General features: G+C 43.5%; 1 protein-coding gene and 2 long non-coding RNA genes across 3 annotated transcripts in view; 2 read left to right on the top strand and 1 right to left on the bottom strand.

The window, feature by feature from the left end:
• LOC116696805 (uncharacterized) overlaps positions 1-14,609 on the bottom strand; it is a 451,372-nt gene that overhangs the window by 93,319 nt on the left and 343,444 nt on the right. The gene's annotated exons all lie outside the window — the stretch shown is intronic.
• The window catches only part of LOC116696791 (connector enhancer of kinase suppressor of ras 2), a 69,846-nt gene that overhangs the window by 35,078 nt on the left and 20,159 nt on the right, over positions 1-14,609 (top strand). Inside the window, 6 exon segments of the mRNA XM_032527962.1 lie at positions 461-520; positions 660-728; positions 5,429-5,575; positions 11,706-11,833; positions 11,925-12,136; positions 13,806-13,892. Coding sequence (XP_032383853.1) covers positions 461-520; positions 660-728; positions 5,429-5,575; positions 11,706-11,833; positions 11,925-12,136; positions 13,806-13,892 — 703 coding nt within the window.
• Positions 4,098-4,900, top strand: LOC116696806 (uncharacterized). Its single transcript, XR_004333839.1, has 2 exons — positions 4,098-4,747; positions 4,866-4,900. It is a non-coding gene; the product is annotated as an uncharacterized LOC116696806 (long non-coding RNA).

Below are 14,609 nucleotides of genomic sequence, written 5' to 3'. Positions count from 1 at the left end.
CTATAGGCCAGTACGCCTATCATCAGTGGGGATTTATATTTGCTCATGTGTTGGATTCATGTTAAGACTTTTTAACATTGACTATAAGGACTAGGGGTCCCCCTGTTGAAGATCCCTGATTTAAAGGGAACATAATTGATGTGAATCAGACACAAAGCCTTCCAAGTCAACCTAATTGGAGTCGGACGTGTTCAACCACCATCATCAGAACAGATGACGAATTAGAGAATATCTTTTGGAAGTAGATGTCCAGTAGAGTTCAAAGTCCTGAACAATGTATGACAAGAATCACTGAAGCGTAGCATGGTCGACCAACACCTTACCAAGACCCTTCGTGTTGGTTACCCCTTTAATTTGTCACCCATCTGTAAGTCAGGTGACAAACCTGTTATCGATATCATGTATTTCCATGTGTACTCTGTGTGATACTAAATCCTCCCTCCCTATGCTTGTGTTTTAGGGGATGTATATCAAATCGACGTATGATGGACTCCACGTTATCACGGGAACCACAGAGAATGTGAGTCTTAGTTTCACTCAGTAGTAACTACAATTTATTGTCTCAAATTCCACAATGGCAACAAATCCATGCCTGTTATATATCTTGAATTTGTCCTCATGGAGTGTCCTTTTCTGTCCATCAATTTCTGCCTCTGCAGTCTCCAGCGGACCTGTGTAAGAAGATCCATGCAGGGGATGAGGTGATCCAAGTCAACCACCAGACAGTGGTGAGTTAAGAAGCTTCCAAACACTGTAGTCACAACAAGGGAAGTCATGGGAAATGTAGTGCCCATGGGTTTCACTGCAAACTGTCTTTTGTTCTCCATTCTGTGCTATGTTGAGGAGATATCAAGGTACATGATGTCTGCCACCACCACCACCACCACCACCACCATGGTGCTTCCTGTCCTGTGCTTGTGTAGCTATGTAGGCTAATTAGACTGGCTGCGGGAGCAGATTATAGGACGACTGTTACAAGACCTTTGTTCAATCCAGTGTGATTCTCAGCTCACTCTTTTGCAGAATTTTCTCCCATTGTCGTAAGAAACCCTTAAAGGAGGTGTCTGGTTTGTAAACTCATGTTCCACTTTTTAGACTTGAATAAGTTGTATTTCTGCCCTAAACTCATCACACCAGAGGAAAGCACCAAAGTGGGCAGCCATTTTAAATGAAACGGTGCCTTGTGAGAGCATATGATTGAACGCGCTGTTAGCTCTGGCACCAACAATTTGTTCCAGCGTTTATTTGAGATTTCTGAGAGAGGGAGAAGAAGGCCTGTGTCTGTGGGGAGACAGCTTTTGTGTGCTCTTTCCGTGAGTATTTCCTCCTACGTCTCGATAGGTGCTGCTCATGCGAGAGCGGGAGTGTGTGCATGCAGGCAGGCGTTGGGGAGCGGCGTTGATTGACGCGTGAGGGAGCTACGCCTTATCTCTCTCTCTCTCTCCTCGGGGTGACAGTGCAGATCGCACCCTGCCAGGCTCTCAGCTCCAACTCCTCATTACTCCCTCAGCTAGGCCCTCACCGCTCTGATCCCTCACTCTGGGGGAGGAGATAAGCAGGGGGAGACAGAGGTGTGTGTGTGTGGTGGGGGGAAAAAGGGGGGGAAGTAGTCAGGGGATGTTGTGATGAGGCTGGTAGAGTGGAGCAAAAAAGAGGGAGGAGGAAGTAAAGAGGGACTTAGGGAGGAGAGGATGAAAAGAAAAAGTGGGGAGAGCAGCTGAGGGAAGTCTCTTGTCAAGATAGCAATTCTTTCCGTCCTAAATCGAGCTGCTGAGGAGGAAAGATGGATATACACACTACCGGCAAACTCTCTGTCAACATCACAGCTGATAAGTTTATCTAGCAAGGCTCCATATTTAAAAATTAGATTAGTGGGAATATTGAATGAACAAATACCATTACATTATAGAATCATTATGTAGGCCTATCCCACGTATTTAGCAAAAGCGCTGCCGACCTATTTATGCATGAGCTTCTGTTTGAGAGCCACTTCAAAACAGGACTCGCAGTTTTTAGCTCAGCTTCTCTTTTGAGGTAAAATGTGGAATTTGCTCAAATAACAAACTGATTGTTTGAAGAGGCAACATAATTATGTGCAGGTAATAGCATCTGGGAAAATAATGAAGACCTTGGGGATTTGAAAACCCTCTCCAGCAGCAGTTTATGCTCCATTACTATTTTTGGTAGGTCTCCCCCTGTTTCCCTCTGCTCTCTCAGTGTATTTGCATAACAGAACAGTTAGGCTTTGTGGCTTTGTGTGTGCTGGTGATACACACTGTGGTGCTGTCCGCCATTGTGGCGGAGGAGCTAACAAGGGTTGAGAAGTTTAGCAAGTTCGAGGTCCAGTTCAGTGTACTTTCAGCTCAGTGAATTCAGAAATGTCCCATTGGCATGAAAATGTCAACGAATTCTCTGTCCAAGGCTGGGTTTTGTTGGACAATTGGATGATACCAAGCAAAACAATTTGAGAACTTTGGCTTTTTTTCAGGGTTTTTCCTGCCTTAGAAAAGGGGGGAAGGGGGGACGACTTTGCACGACAGTAAGCATGAGTCTGTGTTACCGTAATTGACAGAAATCTCTATGCATTTGTCTGCAATTTCTGACAATTTGAGAAACAAGAATGTCGTTTATGCTTGAGTAAGTGAAACCCCAATCAACAAAACTGCTTTAAAAAATAATATTAATATTTAAATACCACCGTTAAAATCCCTGGGAGAGTGTGACACAGCCAGACTCTGGACAGTAAAACTGAGATTAGCGCTCCTATTCAAGTTTATGCTCTGCTTTTCTACTGTTGTTTGGTACGTTGCTATTAAACACAGGCAAATAGGATTTGATTTTTTTTTCTTTTTTTCCCCACAATTCTTTATATTTTGGCACTGATTTTCCTATGGTGCTGGCTAAAACCTCTTTGGGGGGCACCAACAATTCCCCAAATGCAGGAAACCCCCTGTTACTGTGTTCAAGGAGAGGGTCAGCATTTTCTTCTCTTGTTGGGAGACAAATGAGAAGATACCACTTTCTTATTTGCCCCGCCAATATGAAGCTACAGCCCTGAGAGGGTTAGCTTAGCTTAGCATAGAACCTGGAAGCAAGGGAAAACAGGTAGCCTTCATAGGTCAATTTAAATCATACTAGCACCTCTAAAGCTCACTAATTAACTTGTAACTTGTTTGTTAAGGTTAGCTGTGTCCCCCTCCTCTGGGTCTCTATGCTAAGCTAAGCTAAGCTAACCCTCTTCTTGCTGTATCTTCATATTGACCAGACAGATAAGAAGTGGTATTACTCTTCTTACCCATCTCTTGGCAAGAAAGAGAATATGGGTGTTTTGCAAAACGTTAGCTTAGCTTAAGAAGCAGGGGGTCCCAACTAGCCTGGACAAGATATAGCATTTTAATTAATAAGCTTTAGAGGTGATGGTATAGGATGATTGTTTTTTTACTTATGGACCTAGGCTACCTGTTTTCCCTGCTTTCAGTCTTTATGCTAAGCTAACTGTTGCGTGGCTGTAGCTTCATATTAAACAGATATAGATATGGAGTGGTATTGTTTTGTTCATCTTAATCTCAGCAGGAAAGCAAATCATTGTTCAATGAATTGTGAATAGTTCCTTTAATAAAAGAAGCCAAAGTGCAAACAGTCTGAACACAAGCAGACGTTCAAGAACTTCCACTGAAACCAGCAATTATTTTTATTTAAATCAGGAAAATATCATCAAGAAACCGCAAAGAAGATTACAAAACTGATATTTAAAGTCAAATTTTGATACACGGACACATTTCTTCCAGAATATTCAGTTTGATACCCAGCCCTATTTCTGTCACTAGGAATTACAGTGAGTCCAAGTGTTCTAGTATACCCCCTTTTGTTTGAGTGGGCAGAACAGGACACAACATACAGTAGTAAATTACTACCGTCAGAACTCTCGTTGTTGGTGAACGCTGGCTCAACTCTGAACTGGGCCAAAGAGAACAGGAAGCGGAAACACACTGGTCATCATCATCAGGAATAAGGTCAGAGCAGATCTGTGTGTGTGTGTGTGTGTGTGTGGGGGGGGGGGGGGGGGGGGGGGGGGGGGGGGGGGGGGGGGGGGTGGCCTCTGCTGACCCTTCCAGTAGCTGAGACCAGTGTAGCCAATCAATGGCCTGACGAGTGCTGCGAGCCCTGGAGACCGGCTGGCCGGAACCACGAGGAAACACCGCAGTCAGCACTCCTTTCTGACTCTTTTACCATCTCTCTCTCTCTCTTCTTTAGAACTAAACCATACCATTATTTTTAGATTAACAACCAACTTGGTGAAGCTTTAGTAAAACATGTTAATAACACAAAAGCAGTGTGTCTGAGGCAAGATGGTGAAATAGTTTTCCTGCAGCAGCTGGTTGTGTCTGTTGTAGTAGCAGTAGCCTGATATCACATGAACCATATTGAAATCAGAAAGCACTCAGAGAGCGTGTAGCTTACTTCCAACGCTGCACAAGCAAACCTGTCAGATTAGTAAGGTTTTGATTTTTTAAATTTCCATTTGGATCCAAATCAAAATACACGTAGTGGTGTTGATATTTGCCTTCATCTTTGGATCCTGTGCAGTTATTCTATGAACACTGTTTTGTTGAATTGGGGAAAAATCAACCAGTGTTATTGTAAAAGAAATATGGACAATTCGGCACATTTTCTGATGGCAGCCATACATTTTGGGACATTACCCACAGTACATCACCGGTGGAATAATAGAGCTTTAAAAAGAGACGTTCAATGACCATGAAGTTGAATCAGTTTCAACTGAAGCTAAACATCAAGGTAAAATCTGGTGTATTAGACTGCATTGATTTAATTGCCTCATTAAGTGCCAACTAATTTCATGTCAGATTGGCCACATTTAAAAGAATTTTGCAACAAATTGAAAAAAAAAAAAAGGTAAAAAATAAGATTTGGTGTAGATGGCCAATAATGATCTTAGGCACCTTTTTTCAGGAATACAAAGTGACTCTATGTCCCTCTGTTCAGGAGCTATGTGAACATCTTAAGAACTTTATTTGGTCTAATGTTATACTAAAACTCACGGGCCTGAAAACATAAATGATACACAGTATATTTATGGTCATTGTGCACATATTATAGTAGCACGTGGCGCTCCCCATGGACACTGACTATGGACTGCAACGTCTGTCGGTTGGGGACATATGTTGGATTTTTCTCCCCCTCGTTTCCTATCAGCTGTCTAATAAAATGATGACATACATGAGTAGTAGCATGTGGTGGGATCAGGACCTGCGCGTGGAGGTTTTATAGCTTCATATCTGTGCGTGGTGGTTTCTCTCAGCAGATTTGGCGCATTGTGTACAGCCTGTGTTTGTATGCGTGTAGGGGTTTGCGGCAGTTGTTACGGTAGCCCGGTGTGTGTGTGTGTGTGTGTGTGTGTGCTCCTCAGGTGGGCTGGCAGCTGAAGAATCTGGTCAACGCTCTGAGAGAGGACCCGTGCGGAGTCATCCTCACGTTGAAGAAGAGACCTCAGAACACCCTGAGCTCCACGCCGGCTCTGCTCAGGAACGTGCGCTGGAAACCACTGGGCCTGCAGGTAAATACCATGTGGACGCCTTCACTGCAGCACCACAGCAAGCCACATCCCGACCTGAAAAGTGCTAAACTAACTCAATGACATGCTGCTCTACAAACACAATGATTTGGACTGAAATGTGACCACTCTTACAAACAGCACATGTATATCTGCACACTTCTTGTACTCCCGGTGAGGGATTTGTACAGTAAGCTGGCTTTTTACTTTTGACTCCCTCTCCGCTCTGTTTTTACTGCCCACACTCTTCATTCTCCTACTGGCATTTTAAACAAATATTTTCAAAGGAAACTTCTTCACTTTGTGACCTCGCATTAATCCTCCTGTTGAGTGTTTCAACATTTCAGTTGAAAGCCATTTCACAAATGTGTCGGTAGCTGAACCTCCATCTGAAGAGAATTTATGTATACCAAAAGCATATTTCTTCAGATAGAGATATATTGAGATAACAAAGGGGATAAAAATAGCTAAGTATCTTATATTTGCACTTTGTAGATGGGTGAATGACTTAAATGGTATAATATGGCCTGAACTCCCTGCTCAGGAGCTAGCACAGGGAAATACAAAGTTCATTGAAATGTGCTACCCAACGCCTACTTACATTCATATTCATATTGGATGAGGCTATGTCCTGATTTATTCAACCTTTGCCTCAAATATCTGCTTTTTCGAAAGAGAGTACATGTTTAAAGTACAGTAGCTCTATAAGGTGGAATGCTTGTTTGAAGGCTTACAGCTCACAGCGAGGGAACACATTTCACTTAAGGGCAAATACTTTGTCAATCTGTCAATCATTCAGAGCCCGGAAAAGCCACTCAAATTTTTGGCGCACAGAGAGAAGGAGTTGTGTCGAGATAGAGGTGTGTGGCGGGGGCTCACCATGCCTGTGAGCACGGCCGAACTCGAGGCCCGTGGGCCGAACCCGGCCCCTCGCAAAGTTTGATTCGGCCTTCAAATCAATTTAAGTTCAGAACAAATTTTGCCAAGCCAAACCAAAAAGACGGTTTTTCAAACTGTGCTTATACAACACAAAGCCGAATTTGGCAGATTTGCAGACTTTTTGCCTTAGATATTCCCACAGAGCCAGAGAGTTTTCATGTGTGGTAGCCTGTTTTTAGAAATCATTTTTTTGCTTGATTTGCTAAATTCTCTGATGGCTAAGGAACTTTTTTGCTGACTTTTTTAGGGCTTTATGTTGTAAATGAGACATACAGTAATACAGTCACAGATATTTGACATTTTCGATTAAATCAAAACATGTCAAACAATACATGTTTGGCCCATGATTTGACTCTCATTTTCAAGTGTGACCCTTTCAAAATAGAGTTTAACACCCCTGTCTGTGAGCATATGATTGCAGTATATAGCGCTATAAACATGAGAGACACACACGCCATCTCTAACACCGTTGCTGCCTCGTTAGATCATCGCTCTAAGTTGTTACCACAAGCGTATTGTTATATTTACTGCAACAGCAGAGGATTGTGGGAAGTCTACCCTGATGGGCTGCTAAGACACAAACGCGCCGTGAGTGCCCAGATCAGAGCGCAGAGACATCTGTGGGAGAGGAGAAGAAAGGAGTGTTTTAGATTTGTTCTCTCTCAGAAAGACTGGAGCTCTTAATTATTCATAAGCAACTACAGGCAGCTCCACTGGCTCCGAAACAAGAGCCGCTACTCAGCAAATACTGGAGATAATGCACTGAATCCAAAATATGCTGCTAAACAGCCTGTGTGTGTGTGTGTGTGTGTGTGTGTGTGTGTGTGTGTGAGTCTACTGGCGGGTGTGAACACATTTGTGTTGCACAAGCGTGGCCGCATGCACGCTTGTCCATCTGTACGTTTCAAGGCGAGTGTGTTTCTGCGCACCCAGAGAGATGGTTTTCGTTAGCCGTCGAGTTGCTCCTTTGAGAGGGGAAGGAACTGGGTCACTGCACGCTGTAAGCTCAGTTTAAATACATACTGTACGTACACTGCGCTCCAAAACACACACACACACACACACGTAAAAACACATGCACAACTCATACCTCTAAGCACGGTTTTAGAGGATGAATTGCACGGCTGTGAAGTTTAGCCCAAATGTGGCAAACGTTCAGCCGGATTATAACTGAATCCACAAAGGAAACAATTTATCTCTGCAAATGATCATGTGATTCCAGTCCCAAATCCCTTCATGGCAACCTCCTTTATTCTGCTAAATAATGGCACATGTCTCTCTCTTTCTTTCTGTGTGTGTATCTACGTGAAATGGTGTGAAAGTATTTTAATGATTCACTGTATTGACAATGAGGCTGGCAATGATTGTAGCAAAAAGGTTGAGGATTACTGTGTCTGCTGCGCTGCTGAAAATGTGCCGCAATGGATTTCATGCGTGATTTAACGCCACATCAGCATCCACATCACAGGTCACTTCACCAGTCACACGTGTGCCACACATTGTCCACGACCCCGCTTTCATAAATCTGTTATATGTTTAGATACATAAATAATTACTCCTTGAAAATGCCTGCTATTTTAGGCAGCATGTGTGGGTATGTATAATTGATGGGCCAGCTGAATGGGTGAGGGGGGGGGGGGGTTAGCTTCTTTGACATTATTGTAAATTCTTTTGGTCTGCTGAAAATCTGTGCCATTCTATCAAAGACAAATGTTTAATCTAAAATAGTATTTTGCTGTTGTCCAGCAGATCAGATCCAAGTTTGAGGGTCAACTTTGAAGCCAACTTGGACGAGAAGTCCTCAACGCGTCCTCAACGCGTCACAGACAAATAGAAATTTGGACATCTAGAGTTCCATGAAAACTAATTAAACTCCATCTGTTGATGAAGGTCAGGTGAAATGACCAAACGCTGGACGACAGCTACTAAACACACCTCAGGGGGACATTGTGTTGTTGACTGCTGTTTCCGATGTTGGTGACAATTTGGGAAATACACATATATGCTTTCTAATAGAAAGTTAGAAACACCAAGGGTCTTCAACCAAGGACCCCTTAACTTAAAGACAGACAGAGCAGGGACCCCCTACTACATATATTGTATAAAATAAAGGGGCCTACAACAATCTGTAGGGCAGCCTAAAGCCTTTATCCATATCCTTTTGGCATAGAACGCAGAGCTTTTAAAAAAGCCTTATAATTGTTGGCATGATATTATAAATGCAATTTAGAATTTTAAAACATACACAGTGAATCTTTTGGATGAACAGTATCGGTAGATGGCTACCTCAGGGACTACCGGACCTTTAGGCCAGTAACCCTATCATCAGTGAGTATCAGCATTTATATCTGCTAATAATATGTTGAATTCAAAACGTTTTTTTTTTTAAATTGACAATAATTTGGAGGCCCCCCTGCAGTGACTCTGAGGACCCCCCAAGGGGTCCCGGACCTCCTGTTGAAGATCCCTGTTCTATACGGTAGATCTAAGGTGTCATTTCCACTGGGGACAGGGGGGACATGTCCCCTCCACATTTCAAAATCCAGTTTGTGTACCCCCCATTTACGTAGAAATTAGTTATTTTATTTATAAGTCAAGGTGATCATAGTACCTAATATACTTATTATTATAAATTATACCTATTGTAAACAAAAAAGAAAGTAAGACATATTTTTCTTAGTTTAATACTATTGTTTCTGGAAAGATTTATCCTTATGATAAACTTATTTACCTCCTGAATTTTGTATCACCATACTCCCTGAACGTATGTAGAAATGCAAGAAATGGGATTCAAATAGAAACCATTTTTTTGGCTGAGGACCTCCCAGACCCCTTGTTTTGTGTGTGCCCCCCTGAATTTACACCCTTGCAGTAAATACGAAGCTACTTGCCTTAGCATCAAGACTGCAAACAGAGGGAAACCAGCTAGCCTAGAGGCTGGTTGCCTGGCAACCTCACAGTGACCACATAACACATAAGGCTCATAAAACCCCAAAATGTTTTTACACCTTAGTTTTTGGATGGATTAGCAAACGAGAAACAAGGTGCTAATTAGTGAGCTTTGAGTGATATCAATCTTCTCACCTAACTCTCCGGAAGAAAGAAATAATATTAATATATATATAATATTCCCCAGCACGTAAGACTATTCCTTTAACACATCAGTACATGATATTTATTTTCCCATGCAGGCTTACTTTTGACATATTTGTCTAGATTCATAACAGCCTGAGTAGTAAAATATTCTGGACTTCTGGACTTTGAGGCTAATAAATTGGTGTAACATCTGGTTAGATGTCACCAATAGTCAATTTATGGGCCTATATTAAGAGCTGAAAATGTTATATTTATTATATCAGCTCGCCTTGAGTATCAGACTACATGTTGCTTAATAAGTAACAAGAAATTGCAGTTTATTGCAAAATTTGCAATTTGTTATTATTATTTTTCAACTGTTGAATGTCCCACTTCGCCCTTATCTCAGATGCATATCTTTAATGTCCTTATCTAAAATGTCAATATCAAACTCCAAAGACAAGAAAAAGATATATAATTGTCAGAATCATATTGTCAGCCTAAAAAAAAATCTACTATCGGTCAGGCTCTAATTCAGACTAAGCTCAGATTTAACAGGCCTTTTTTCCCTGAAGACATATTGACAAGTCCCAGTAGGAGAAGTACAGTTGTAAATCCTAAAATGATTGACGGCTGAATTCCATTTAGCTGACTCGGGCTGTGGAATAGAATGGAGCCGTTGTTCATGTTATTGTAACATCTGAGCTTTTCACACTGGGACAAAAGTCAAAATGTCGGCTGTGAAAAGGCCCATTAAAGATTGATGGTTGAGAATTTAATCCGTTTAGTTTATTGTCCAACTTTTCTGTCAGTTTAGTCAAAATATTATGGAAGCATATACATGTGTGTGTGTGTGTGTGTGGGGGGGGGATATTGTTCTGGAGAGGTTTTTTTGTACTTTGGAGTGGACGCAGCGGGGGTCAGATGGTTTAAGTGCTGTTTTAACAGACTGGAATTTTGCCTGCTGTGGAGGTCCCATCCCCCCCCCCCCCCCCCCCCCCCCCCCCCCCCCCCCCCTCCCCCCCATGCAGGCAGCAGTGGGCTGTAATCACTAAATTACTGTTTTCACTCTCAGCTCCAGTAACCACACTGCACAGCTCCCCCGCCTCTCTTTCTCTCCTGCAGTCTTTCTCTCTGACTCTCTCTCTCTCTTTGTCCTATTTCCTTTGCTCTCTCCTCGCTCCCTCTTTTTCCACTCCGTCTTCATTATTTATTGTGAAGCCGTCTTACTGTAAGCGTCCTTCATAAGAGGGAAGACTGTGAGAGAGGAGGAGATGAAGACAGAGACAAGGCCTGGGGATGGAGGGAGCGAGGGTGTGGAGGAGGGGGGGTCGAGGAGGAGGAGGATGGAAAGTTTGGAATACGAAATGAATTTGCCTAATGCACTGCTGATGGAATGATGAAACACCGGGCTTCCTTAATGAGAACGCCGCTCGGCCTCTCTGTCTGTTTATCAATTCTGTCCACACTCGTGTCTCCGCTCTAAAATGGAGCGTCCTCTTCAGACACAAAGTAAAACACTATGGAACTCGAGGACTAATTGTCGAAATGAGCTGCATATTTGTCACCCCAGCTGTTCCGCCTGAGAGCAAATTTATTTTCACTTGAAATTTGGACTAGGTTTCCATGACATCAGAAACGAGGCACCTGATGACAAACGAATCTACGTGTCCTTGAGTCAAGCTGAGGCGTGTGGCCACGCCAGCTTTTCTCTGCCCTCTCCTATCGTAGCACAGGAGAGAGGTGGGGAGTGAGGAAGAGCAAGGAGAGAAGAGGATAGGAGAGGAGAGGAGGGGTTGTCATGGGAACAGACGTGCAGAGCCCGGTGTGAGTGAAGACAAAATGACAGAATAGTGAAGCGATTAAACGTGGGAGAGGCTACACAGTCAAACATTTATAAAAAAGGACAACATATGCACCATGGCAGCTGTGTGGAAATAAATCTCCTGTTTGTGATTCTGGGTTAAAACGAGCACGGGCTGCAGTAAAGGAAGAGTACACAAATTAAAGGACCCCTTCCTTTGTAACACTGTCTACTCCCAGACCATCCTTACAATTAAAACTCAATGAAGAGATGCAAGTCATTATCTCCTTCTTCCTCTCCTCTTTCTCCCTTCAGCCGATCCCCACCAGCCCCACCAGCACCTCCCCTACACCTGGTGGAACCTTGGGCATGTCCAAAATGGACGCCCCCAGCATGCAGGACGTCTACATCCTCTCTCCTGTCTCTGGACTCTACAGCACCAGGTCAGCATCGCTTGCACACACAGATGTTTTGATGATGGTCATTTGTGTTGATTGTTGATGTGATGATGATGTCAACTGTGCCCTCCCCCAGGGAGGAGCTGGGTCTGATGTCATGCGACGACATCAGCCGCTACAGCTTGAGCTCACAGTCCGGCTCTAAAGGTTCAGAGGCAGTCAGCTACTACCTGGACCAGGACAGCGGTCAGTACTTCTCCCTGCTGGAGGGAGACGGACCCCCGGGGTCCGACTATGACAGGGGTCGCAATACGGGGGTTCGCCGGCGGGACAAGACCCCCACCCATGGTAAGATGGAGCAAGCGCGATTCAAACGGCTGCGGGGGGCAGTGATAGCCACACGCCTTGTGTTTGCTTGGTAGAACAGCATGCTTTCTCTCACCAGTTTTCTCACCTTTTTCTCAGAACTCCTCCTTATGTGTTCATCAGTCACTTCATGGCTCTGCTTCTTTGTGTCTTCACCTCGCGTACGCACGTCCCAAAAACACTGATCACATGCCAAAGGGTCAGTCCAAAAACACTGTGTCCAGCTCCCTGTCTGCCCCTCCACCTGTGTCACCCTTGTCCAAGACAACCTCTTAGACATCCTGTACCTTCTTGGTAGACTCTTAAGAGGCCTATGATGTGCAAGGTGAGGGTCATGTGATCGACAGAAGCATCTAAAGACTATTTTTTGGACGCCGTGCGAGCTATACGCCACTTGTATTGTAAAAATACCGTAAAGTTAGAAATGAAAATATAACAGATATTTATGAGGGACGTGCATTTTAAGTAATTTCCATAGTTAGGTACTTGCAAAAAAAAAACAATTAAAGAATAGGGTCTGAAATTAGACATCTTGAAGTAGCAGAGGATCATAAGTTGTTGAAATTCATTGTCAGATGTAGGCAAAAATAATAATGTTCACAGATGAGTTAATGGATTAACGTTGTATTCACATCATGTTGTTTAATTCTAATGAAATAGCTGCAAGTAGTTTCAGCTAATGTAATGTTAACTTGCTAACACACCATTAGAGTCTGCTACTGTAGCTGACATTATGTTGACTGAACACATTGAGAGAAGGAATTCTGGGGTAGCCCGGCGCTGTTATCCACGGTCAATTATGATTATCAAAACAATCCTAATAAAAGAGCGTGATGAGCGTTGTTGTAAGGCTATCACATTACCATGATGACCACCTTGATTTGTTGAACAAATACTGACGTCCAAATGAAGTACTCGATTACTCATGCCCGTCCCTAATATTTACTTAGATTTAGAAAACATTTAAGACATGCTAATCAGCGTTTGTTGTATTAACGATGCGTCTGTGACAATGTGCTGTGGAAAAATAAAAATCTGCATAATTAGATAATGAAACTCTGCCCTTGTTATCTCATTAACACTGCTTTCAGCAGCATCAGGCAGCGGTTTTCAACAAAGAAAAAAATATAATAAAATATATAAAATAAGCTGAAAGTACACTACCTGCCCAGCAACTAACATCAGAAAGACAAAGTTGCTACATGCTGGTAAACGTAGAGGATTAAGCTGCTAAAGAACCAGGTATTTCCCTCGGGAGTTAATGGGAAATGAGAGTTAAAAAGAGGATCAATATAGGACTAATATTTGCTGAAAACCGCAGTTGAAACACCTCCAAGCCATTAGATAATAGCTCACATGCTAGCAGATTAGCTCCCTAGCACTACTGCTAGTGTTGTGGTGGAATTGACTTCCTGTGAATAGAAAACTTGACATTACAACCTGGGAATAAAACTGTGTGACCCATGCCTCGCATGTCACAGCAGTCCCTCGAGAGTCTCCTGTTCCTTCCACCCCCTCACCTGCACACACTTTGTCTCACCTGTCCACCCCTCCAGCTGTCTCCCACGCTGTCTCTCAGTCACCGCCTTCCCGCGACACCCCCACTCCCTCCCCCGTAGACGACTCTCTGATTGCTGATTGGTCGTTCCAGGTGACCTCAGGCCTGTTTCCATGCCTCCCGAATATAACTGGATGGCCGAGGCCAAGGAACCCAGCATGGGCAAGAGAGGGAGCCGAGGTATACACACACACACACACACAAACACACACGCGAAAAAAACCCAGTCCCCTCGACACAAACGGGTCGGACCGGTGTCGCGCTTTGCTCCATACTCAGCTCAACACATTTCAGCTCATGCTCCGGTTATCCATGGTGGTGTGGTTGTGTGAGGATACATATCTGCCAGGTATGTATCCAACAGAGCGACAAGTAAATATAAATGCGAGGAAATTGCATTTATAGTGCTGCTCTGGAAAGGAGGGTGTTTCTATGTGACTAACCAGCTTCACCGTTTTGCGGCAAGACTCGATCTGTATTCGACCGACGGTCCTCCACTCTGCCACCAGAAAGTCCATGAATAACATTAAAGCACAATAGTGCTGTCTGGTCTCTGCCTTTCTCCTTCTTCTCTTTCTCTCAGTCACTATTTAGCTGTTTTTCACATTTAAGTATATGGATAATAAACAAATCGGGCGAGAAGCTTTTTCTATTCGGAGCTGAAGCGGAATAAAACTTTCTGTGACTGACAAGATTTAGCAGTAGTGCCCCCCCCAAATCAGCGTAATCGTTGCAAACAGATTAGCTGTATGTCCCCGGCTGTGGCTCTATATCAGATACGACATCTCTCAGGCACTTTTATCCCTTTCTGTTGGGTTTTTCATCTGTAAGGATCTATTCCCTCCCATCTGTTTCTACTCTGGGGTTCTCCCTCGACTCTTCAATGCTATCCCCCCC

The sequence above is a fragment of the Etheostoma spectabile genome, chromosome 10 (assembly GCF_008692095.1).
Source record: "Etheostoma spectabile isolate EspeVRDwgs_2016 chromosome 10, UIUC_Espe_1.0, whole genome shotgun sequence".
In the NCBI taxonomy this organism is placed as follows: Eukaryota; Metazoa; Chordata; class Actinopteri; order Perciformes; family Percidae; genus Etheostoma; species Etheostoma spectabile.
The sequence above is the reverse complement of the archived record's forward strand: the minus strand, read 5'-3'. Positions and strand labels throughout refer to the sequence as shown.